This window comes from Puntigrus tetrazona, chromosome 16, assembly GCF_018831695.1.
Source record: "Puntigrus tetrazona isolate hp1 chromosome 16, ASM1883169v1, whole genome shotgun sequence".
Taxonomy (NCBI): domain Eukaryota; kingdom Metazoa; phylum Chordata; class Actinopteri; order Cypriniformes; family Cyprinidae; genus Puntigrus; species Puntigrus tetrazona.
In genome coordinates, this window is record NC_056714.1 from 4,894,714 (window position 1) to 4,905,584 (window position 10,871).

The 10,871-nt window shown below is 39.0% G+C and overlaps 1 protein-coding gene across 1 annotated transcript; it reads left to right on the plus strand.

Moving 5' to 3' along the window:
• The first annotated feature begins 1,194 nt into the window (after positions 1 to 1,194).
• LOC122360569 (zinc-binding protein A33-like) lies at positions 1,195 to 10,840 on the plus strand. The gene is made up of 6 exons (XM_043261294.1): positions 1,195 to 1,741; positions 2,212 to 2,307; positions 2,375 to 2,605; positions 2,753 to 2,775; positions 2,842 to 2,960; positions 9,101 to 10,840. Exons 1-6 carry the CDS (start codon positions 1,346 to 1,348, stop codon positions 9,637 to 9,639), a joined length of 1,404 nt encoding a protein of 467 aa, XP_043117229.1. The 5' UTR covers positions 1,195 to 1,345; the 3' UTR covers positions 9,640 to 10,840.
• The last annotated feature ends 31 nt before the right edge of the window (positions 10,841 to 10,871 follow it).

Sequence of the window (10,871 nt, forward strand, 5' to 3'; positions counted from 1 at the left end):
AGAAATGCTTCTTAAACAGCAATGACAATGAAGATCAATGATTCCGAAACTTCAACTTTGATCACAAGTCATTTACGTTTTAATATATATTAAAATAGTTATTTTTAAGTGCAGCGATATCACAATACCGTCACAATAATACTAACTGCAGCCTTAGCGAGGAGCACTGAGCAACAAAATTAGGTTTTTAAAATCTATCCGAACATTAATATTGCCTTGTTAGTTTCTCGGTTTGGTGTGTTTCACCGGGCCGTGAAGAAATACAGAGCTGAGTATCATCAGCATAGCAGTGAAAGCTAACCGTGTCTCCTGATAAAATCCCGAAAAGTAACGGTCCTAGCACTGAGCCTTGAGGCACCCCGGATTTCACTTGTGGACCGATATACCTCCTCGTTTACTGCTAACTGATGGCGTCAGGTAAGTACGATTTGAATCATATTAAGGCACTTCCACTAATGCCGACACCGTTTTCTAGTCTGTTCAAGAGAACGTTGTGTTCGATAGTGTAGATCCTGAGATCCAATAGCACTACTTCTGAAAGCAGCTCTTTTAATAGTTTAGATGGAATAGGGTATGTTGGGTACATGTTGTGGATTCTTCCTGACTTATAAAGAGAGAATGAGTGGACTTTTTCTGATGAAAAAGAATCAGATCTTTTAATGCTTTTCTGCACAGTAGGGTACTTTCCCTCCAGGCAATACGAAATACTTCTAGCTTCGTTTTTCTCGGAGCAACTGTATCTAAAGGGCTAGAAAAGAGAGAGTGCATAGTATGTTACATCATCAAGTTTTCTGCACTATTGGATGTGCAACGGAATTGAGATAAATAAGGTAGATGGCTTACAAAGCATGAACTGTAACCTTGTGACATTAAAGGGACCAAAACTGCATAGTTACAATCCAAACAAAGATGTTACTCAATCAGCATTTGTTTTTAAATTTGGTGTAAAGAAAAAGGGTCTTTACCAGTGAAACTTAATAAAAACCAAAATATGCTATAGGCAAGTTATTACAAAATGTTAAATCAAATAATATTAACTTAAAGAAGCTACAGCTCGGTGCTTTTTAAATCAGTTTAAGTCAATGTAATTTTAAGGTACAAGTAAAAATCATCTGGTACAGAACTGCTGTTTACTTCTGACTTCTCAAGAGTTTCGTTTCTCATCCAGCACGTGACAGACCGCTGTAAACCGCAGGGCGCGGACACACAGCCCACGCGCGAGCAGCTTCAGCGCGCGCCAGAGAGCGTCTCGTGTGTGTGCCTGCAGAAAAAACCGTCCGTTTCCGAATTATAGCCGATCAGTCGGTGCGTCTCTAGTCCAAACCTCCGAACGGGAGCAAACAAAATGAGTTGCCTGAGTCAAATCTCCGAGGATGACCTGCTGTGTCCCGTGTGCTACGACATCTTCACCGATCCCGTGCTTCTGTTATGCAGCCACAGCGTCTGCAGAGCTTGTCTGGAAGAGTTCTGGAGCTCCAGAGGCTTTCAGGAGTGCCCGGTGTGCCGGAAAAAATTCACGGCGTGTGAACCGCCCGCCAACCTCGCGCTGAGGAACGTGTGCGAGACGTTCATCCAGAACAGAAGCTCCTCTTCACCCGAGGCGCTCTGTGACGCGCACGGAGAGAAAGCCCGGCTCTTCTGTCTGGATGACGAGCGTCTCGTGTGTTTGGTGTGCAGAGATTCAGAGAAACACCTGCAGCACACCTTCAGACCTGTCGATGAAGTCGCGCCGCTTCTAAAGGTGAAAATAAAGGATTACTGGGGTATCTCTTACAAGAATATAGTTATACTTAAAAATTACACATTACCTACTTGTGTATGTATATATATATATATATATATATATATATATATATATATATATATATATATATATATATATATATATATATATATAATAATATCAGACTTCCTTATTACCTATTAATTGCACCAAGGTGGAATATGTTCTTGTCTAACCACCAGTGATATAAATAGGACAATCATGTGCTAATGTTTCCAGGTTCTAAGTTCAAAATGATTGGCTTTCACTAAACAGCATGAGAAGTTTATTTCATAGCACACTGGACTTTCAAAATTCAAATAAAAATGAGATCTCATGATATTTTCATTTAAACTGATGGGCCACAGGAAAATACCAGAAGAGCTACCGCTTTAAATGATATTGCTCAACATCGATTTAGCGAACATTAACTGATCGTTCGATTTCAGGAGGAGTTGAAAGCTGCGGTGAAAGATTTAGAAGAAAAACTCGAGAGCTTTAAAGAAATAAAACAAACACTCGACGATGCGTCACGACACATTAAGGTGAGAGCTGTTCGCTAAAATGTTCCAGATTGAAGCGTCTTTGGAAAGGTCTTTGTGTTTTGTACAGGCCCAGACTCAGCAGACCGTGAGATGCCTGCAGGAGGAGTTTGAGAGGCTTCATCGGTTTCTTCGAGAAGAGGAGATGATCAGAATATCTGCACTGATAGAGGAAGAGAATCAGAAGAGTCGGATGATGAAGGAGAGGATTGAACAAATAGACAGAGAGATCGAATCTCTATCAAACAATATTGGAACCATAAAAAATGATTTAGATGCTGCCAACATGCTCTTTCTGCAAGTAAGAAATAGCTGTATGTTTTATTGCACTTTATTCATAATGTATTGGATTTATCTACAAAAATCAAGACATCAGATACGTCATCCGCCCTGTTCTCTGAGATATGGAGAATCAGCTGGTTAAATTTCCTCTTTGTGTGTTTTGCAGAACGTCAAGCTCTCAAAAGAAAGGTGAGCTGTTTTCGTGCCGTCTTCTCTCTCTTCCTCCGTCCTTCTAACCCCTGAACGCTTTCACAGAGCTCAGGTCACGCCGGACGATCCAGCGATGCCCGCGGGGGCCTTGCTGAATGTGTCAAAATACCTGAGGAACCTGAAGTTTGAAGTCTGGAAGAAGATGATGCAGATAGTTCAGCTCGGTGGGTTTTACCTTCACCTGTTTGAGTCATGTGACTTTTCCTGAGCGGTGTAATAAATTAGCATCTCTCTAATATTAGAACATTTTTTTCTTTCTTTTCTCTTAATCTGAAGAACATTTCTTTCACCAAACAGAAACAGAAGGGTTCTGCAGATGTTTAAAGGTTCCTTATGGAACCATTTAGATAAAAGGGTTCTTCTGTGGCATCACAAAGCACCTTTATTTTTAATGTATATAGATAAAGAGATATGTGCTAAAAACACAAACTCAATATGTATAATATGTAATACTGTAAAAACTAGATATCATTTTTTCCTCCGCTAGAATGTTTCTTAAAGGTAAATCGTGGTTAATTAATTTACGATATCAAAACTTCTGGTTTGTGTTTACATGTTATGTAAATAATGAAGTGCGTGTTTAATCTTATGGTTCTACATTACTTATACAATCAATAAAGACTCGATCTGTACTGTGAAAGCACTATATAAATAACTTGTGTGAGGATCCCGAGCCTCTTGATCTTATTGGAGTAGAGAGATCTGTTTTTTGATTGGTTCTAACCCTGTTAATTGATCATTAGTTAAAGTATTTAAACCTGCTGTTTTTAAGGCAGTCCTGGGCTGATAGTCTTCCCTCAGGAACGTCTCAGTTTGCCTTCGCTTATTTCTTGTTGGTTTTTTTTTTTTATGAGTTCCTTATATTATGTAGTTTAAGTTTTGTTGCTATCTTTATTATTTTATTTAAATATCCTTAGACGTTTAATTTTCATTACTAATTTGTGTTGTAATTCTGAAACGCAAATAAACAAGTATTTGTTTAGACGTCCTTCTCCGCCCGTCTTTTGTGTAGTAACCTTTAACGAGCGAGTCGTGTATGTAAGAAATGTGTTTTAGTGCTTAACTTTATAAACGAAGAGACTTCAAGTAATTCGTGTGCTCAGCTGGGTTTTAAATCCTTCCATTTATTTTCGTGCCGTTATTTACCTTCGGGCTTTTGAGAGAAATACCCAAATGACCTCGAGTTTTGCCCCGAGTCCGGTCCACCTTCGAAGAGCAGGTAGGCTTAGGCTTTCATTTATAATTAGGAAACGAAGTCTCATTTATTTCTGCTTAGGGTAACACTGTTGATGTTTCTCTGTATTTGTGAGGTGATCTCTATAATTCGAGAAATGACTTGTAAGTCTTTGTTTATTTTCTATATATACGGTAGTTGTTGACGTAGAACGTATCTTGGGAGGTGGTTGATGGGATTTGTAGTTCTAAAGCGCTAGTTACACGTGCGCTCGTATTTTGTTTGGTCGTGCTGTTCTCCCTTTGATGGTTTTGTCGTCGGTAGTCGAGGACTTCTTTGCATTTCATTGGGAAATATTATTAGAGAGCTGAGCAGTTTGATGTGGAGGTAACAAGAAGCTCAAGGAAACGCCGATGAACGTTTAGAAGAGCGCGCTTTCCGAGCGAAGTGTTTTAGAGGTAAGAGCTCAAGTTACAAACCCCGAAGAGTCCTTGTCCTCTCTGTTTGATGTTGACGAAAATACAAAGTTTTAGCGAGAAACCGTTGTGTATTGATGCAGAAAAACGCTTTAAAAGCGATGTTGGTGCTTTTAAAAGAGAGCTAGAGAATGATTTTGAAATGAGAAAATTACAATAACAGGTACAATTAAAAAAAAAAAAAAAAAAGTTTCAATTGGGGAAACTTGAGTTAGAGTTGAGGGTAAAAACTGATCAAACTCCTGTTCAAGTGTCATCTTTTGAACCTGTGCTTGTTGTCCCATGTGCTGTTGTAGTGTATCTTAATGAACACAAAGTGACTAAACTGTCTGAAGTTTTCTCAGACAAAAAAAACTGAGTGCCGTTGAAATTTTTTTGCTGATTATGCAGTTACACATGTATAAAAGGTGAGACGCTCTGTTTTTATTGTAGGAAGCCAGGACGTAGAATCTCAGATTGTGGTGTTCTCAAAAAGAAAGAGAGAGCCGTTAAACCTGTTGGTTTAATTTGTACGTCTAGAGTGAATCCTAGTGCTGACAAACAGTTGAACATTACTGAGGAAGAGTGTCAAAAACTGTTGACTTTTCCCCATTTCTCACAAATGGTAGTGTTTCTTTGCCTGGTTGTAATGAAACTGTCCCTGTACGTATCCTTGGATATACTGGGGAAGTGCAGTCTTTTTGTGTTGGAAGGACTTTTACCTTTGTTGGAACATAAATAAAAATGAAATGAAAAAATACTGCCACTGGATCTCATGTGTTGGTTAGAGGGCTTGAAATGGGTCACCTGGAAGTTCCTCTACACCAGGGGTGTCAAACTCAATTCCTGGAGGGCCGGAGCCCTGCAGAGTTTAGATTCAACCCTGCTAAATCACATATACTATGCATGTCTGAAGTACTTGATTAGCTGGATCAGGTGTGTTTAATTAAGGTTGCATCTAAACTCTGCAGGGCTCCGGCCCTCCAGGAATTGAGTTTGACACCCCTGCTCTACACTGTATCCAGTTAAATTCTAAACTCTGTGGTTGGAGTACGTGCTATGCTTCCTTTTTCTGGTGTTACCTTCATTTTAGGAAACACTTTAGTTGGGGGGGAATGTCTGGGATGAATCAGATGGTGGTGTACCCCCTATTGTGGCTTCTGATCTAGTTTTCTGAATGTCCACATTTATTTCCAGCATGTGCGGTAACTTGAACGGCTTAGAAATGTGCATCTGAACCTGAAAGTATTCTTGGTGACACCTTTCATTGTGTCTGAAAAACAGAATCTAGTACGTGTCCTACAATTGACCTGACCACTATTGAAGAATTACCACCTGATGGTCCTAAAGCTAAGACTGGTCTCTCATGTGAAAGTCCAGTTATTTGCGATGCTGTTAACACCTGTTCTTTGTCTCCACTTTATAGTGTTAACAGAGGTGAACTAATTAATGCACAAAGGGCAGATGAAACTCTTGAAGAGTTGTTTCCTTTAGCTGCTGTTGCTGATGGAGGAGATGAGTTCTCTTCCTTACTATTCTCTCGACGATGGTTTGCTTTGTAGACGACAACCTTTGAGTACTGAATGTCCACTCAATTCTAGGATCCAAATTGTTGTTCCTCTTAGTTTTCGCCAAGCTATCCTACAGTTAGCATACCAGGGCCTTGCTGGTCATATGGGTGTACAAAAAAAAACTGTGAATTTTAAGGGAATTTTATTGGCCTGAACTAAAGTGTGATGCGAGTCGGTATATACGGTCCTGTCACACTTGCCAAATTTGAAAATCCCATTAGCTCCTCTACAGCTTATTGCTGTGGTTGCTAATCCTTTTGAATATTTGATAAATCGATTGTGTTGGTCCTCTACCTCGATCAATGGCTGGGCATGCTTATTTGGTCACTGTGCCAGTCTACATGTTATCCTGCAGCTTATCCTTTGAGATCAATAACAGTCTATTATTAGAGCTTTAACAAGTTTTGTCTCTTTTTGGCATTCCAGAAACCATTCAGTCTGATCAGGGCTCAAATTTTATGTCCAGAAATTTTTTTAAGTCATGCAGCAACTCAACGTTAAACGCAACTTTTCGAGTGTGTATCATCCTCTGAGTCCAGGAGGTTTAGAAAGAGACTTGTGTCTGGTGGAATCTAAGATCATATTGTGTTGAACTTGACTGGGAGTATGGACTTCCTTGGATGCTTTCGGCAATTCGTGAGGTTGTGCAAGAGAGCACAGGGTTTAGCCCGAGTGAGTTGGTGTTTGGACATACTATCAGAGGTCCTGTTGCTGTTTTGGCTGAGGAATGGAAAACATCCAATCCACCTGAGATTGTCTTAGATTATGCGAGTAGTTTTCGTTAGCGACTCAATGAAGCTAGAGCTATTGCTCTTCGAAAGTTAGGCAAGTCTCAGAGAAAGATGCAGAAGTTGTTTGATCGAAAGGCAGAATCCAGAAGTTTTCAGGTAGGTGATCACTTTATCTAGTCCATTCCAGGCTTGATTTACCGGACCATATACGATTATGAAATGTTATCCAAATAACAACTACTTATTGAACACACAAGATCATCGAAAGACACAAGTTTGTCATGTTAATTTACTGAAATCCTATGGGAGTCCTGTACCCTGTACCCTCTTTGTCTGATGTTTTAACAACTACTGAAACTGTATGTGCATTTATTTCAGACGCAACTACAGAGGTGGTTGACAGCTGGGAGAGCGATGGACCTTCTCGAGGTGTAGTGGAGGGACGCCTCGCTAATTCTGAAATTCTTTTTAATTTAGCTCCACATTTGTCTCGTGTGAACCAGAAAAGAATGATGTGATTCAGTTGATTAGTTCGTTTCCATCTCTTTTCTGATGTTCCTACTAGAGCTTATGTCATTGAACATGACATTGATGTTGGTGTGGCTCAACCTGTGAAACATCTATACCGTGTAAATACTATGAAGAGGAAGTTACTACAGAAAGTAGGTTTCTTGCTTGCTCATAATTTGGCGGAACCCAGTATTAGTTCTTGGAGTTCTACTTGCATATTAGTGAGTAAACCTGACAATTCTTACAAATTTTGTACAGAATACAGGAAGCTTAACTCTTTAACAAAACCTTACTGTTACCCTTTGCCCAGAATCGATGACTAATAGACAAGAGTGGGTTCTGCACAGTTTGTCAGCAAATTCGATCTTCTGAAAGGTTATTGGCCAGTGAACAACTCGTGCTAGAGAGTTATCTGCATTTATTAGCCCTGATAGTTTTCTACAGTATACAGTTATGCCTTTTGGGTCAGAAATGCTCCCGCAACTTTTCAACGGTTGGTAAACCAAATATTGTCTGGGATGGCTGGATGTGAAGCCTACCTGGGCGATGTTGTTCTGTATAGTTCTTCTTGGTCAGAACACCTCATAAAAATTCAAGATCTTTTTGAGCGGTTATCTAAAGCCAATTTGACTATCAATCTCGCCAAATGTGAATTTGGTGACGTATTTAGGCAAAGTAGTTGGCCAAGGTTGTGTAAAACCTATCAACGCCAAGCAAGTTGATGCTATCTGTAATTTTCGTACTCCATCTCCAGATGTGACCTACGACGATTTCTGGGAATGGTGGGTTATTATAGGGGGTTTTGTCAATTTTGCAAGTGTAGTTACACCACTGACTGACTTGAGTCCTAAGAGACTTTTTGAACGTTCAGAGCAATGTCAGTTTGCTTTTGATCATGCAAAATTGTTGTTGGCTAACGCTGCTGTATTACTTGCTCCAAATTTTGAGAAGAGATTTTTACTTGCAGTGGACGCTGAATGTCGTTCTTTTATTAGAGGACTCGAGTGGAATTGAACATCCAATCAGTTACTTTTCAAAGAAATTCAACCATCATTAGCAAAAATATTTTACTGTGGAAAAAGAGGCCTTAGCTCTTGTTTTAGCCGTTCAGCATTTCAAGGTCTATTTAAGCTCTGTTTCCGGTCCTATTAGTGTATATACAGACCATAACCTGTTAACTTTCTTGGGTCGAATGTGTGGTAAAAACCTGAATTTTGAGGTGGAGCCTCTATCCTTTCCACCTATGTGTTTATTCCGTAAGTGGAAAGGACAATGTAATGGCTGATGCTCTCTCACGAGTATAGGATATTCCACCAGTATCTGGTTTTCTCTTTCCTTTTCTTTTTTTCTCGCTTTTCCCGTCTTTCTCCTTTTTCCCCTCGTTTTCTTCTCTTGTCCTAGGGCCCAGGAGTCCAAGAGTAGAATGGAGCGGAATAATGGAGATGAGTACCAATGTTAATCTATATACAAAATTATAAATGTTACTTCTCTTTTGTCGGTTCTTTAGGGAACCTCCTTTTGGAGTGGGAGGTGTGCCGATCCCGAGCCTCCTGATCTTATTGGAGTAGAGAGAGAGAGAGATTTGTTTTTGATTGGTTCTCTCCGTTAATTGATCATTAGTATTAAAACCTGCTGTTTTTAAGGCACTCCTGGGGTCATAGTCTTCCCTCAGGAACGTCTCATTTTGCCTTCGCTTATTTCTTGTTGGTTTTCTTCTGAATTCCTTATATTATGTAGTTTTATCTTTATTTTCTTTATCCTTTTTGACGTTTAATTTTCATTGCTAATATTTGTTTAGACGTCCTTGTCGAAAGCGGGTCGTAACACTTGACTTGACTGTGTGTCCTGATGTTCTCTCACCAGCTCCTGTCACACTGGACCCCAATACGGCACATCCTCTGCTGTTCCTGACCGATGATCTGACCCATGTGAAATCCAGCGCTGACGGACAACAGTATCCAGACAACCCAGAGAGGTTTGACTTTTATCAGTGCGTGCTGGGCTCTGAGGGCTTTACCTCTGGAACTCACTTCTGGGACGTGGAGGTCCTGAACAACACGTGCTGGTCTGTTGGAGTAACCACAGCATCTAACCGGAGAAAAGGAGGTAGTTTCTTTGACACCGGAGTGTGGCGCGTGCGCTACATGGCCGGTCAGTACACATCACAGTCAGCGTTCATGCCTCGCGTGCATTTAGCTCTTGATAAACAGCTGAAGGTGATCAGAGTTCAGCTGGACTGGGACGCAGGAAAGGTTTCGTTCTCCGATCCTCTTACTAACACACATCTGTGCACTTTCACCACTACATTTAATGAAGCAATCTATCCATTTCTCTATAACAGCTGTACAGATTTCCCGCTCAGAATCTTACCCGTGAAACTCAGTATTGAAGTGGTATCCTAAATGAAGCCTTTGCATTGAGGAAATTTTTTTTTACTTGTTTCGTTGTTTGGTTTTTCTGCATCACCCTTTGGGTGTTAACTGTCATTAAGTGAAATGTGAATTACTTTAAGCATGTAGTAAATACTATAAAATAATCAGAAATTGAGAAAAAACACTTTGCTGTTCTGGCTTTAAGTTAAAAAAAAAAAAAAATCCTGATAGAAGAGGGTCCAGCTGGCTTTTATGCCGTTTATACTCATTCAGAAGTAGCAAAAAAAAAATTTTTTTCATAAATGTTTAAATCACCCAAAATAGCTTCGTTGTTTTTACAATTCTGTATTTTGTGAAAATCTGAATATTTTAATGGTAAATAATTTGTCAATTGACTTTTATTAGGACACATTAACATCTTTTAACGTTCCACAGAACAACATTATTTACTCTAATATTATTCCAAAACTGTTACCATTTAAACATTTTGCATAGAAGTACTAAACCTTAATAATGGAAGGAAAATCTTACTTTTTATAAATAATTTTTAGGGTTAAACAGTTGATTGTGTACACCACCTTAGTGTTAACTGTAGAAACAGAAACGTTTGGGGAAGTTTACTGTTTCAATACTGTTCAGCAACTAAAAAACGAAGCACAGGTGTTAGTTCGTCTAAAGCCATTTTTTAAACTGGATTAGATTTAACCATTATTGCAGGTTTCAGTCATATTTACTAATTAGTCAGTCATGTTACCTCTAACACGTTTAAAAGTTACATCTTTAAAATGTTTTTGTGATCAAATTAACTAAACAATGCAACATTATTCTGTATTATACCAAATCTTTATTGAATAAAATATACAAACAATGAAGGTCATGAACGGAAGCTCTAGGACTGATAGAACGGCACTAAATTGAGAGTAATTGGTGTCCAGTAAAAATGTGTAACAGGCCCACAATTAACACTACATATCAAATGATATATAAAAGAAAACCATATTCTATTGTGTAAATGCACCTGATTGCATGGCTGAATAATAAAACTCACAATCTGTCATCTGAAATCAAGCCTTAATTTATAAGTGTAACCAAGTCCATTCAAAATGTGTTGGTATCCACATTCGCTTTTGAAATTAATGTTCATGTTTGTCAAGTTAAAATGAAATGGATTCTGACATAAAATTAGAAGCTTTGCAACTGGGTGCTTGTAATAAATATACATTCATAAATAGGTATGTGTATTTATTTGGCCTGTTAAAGTG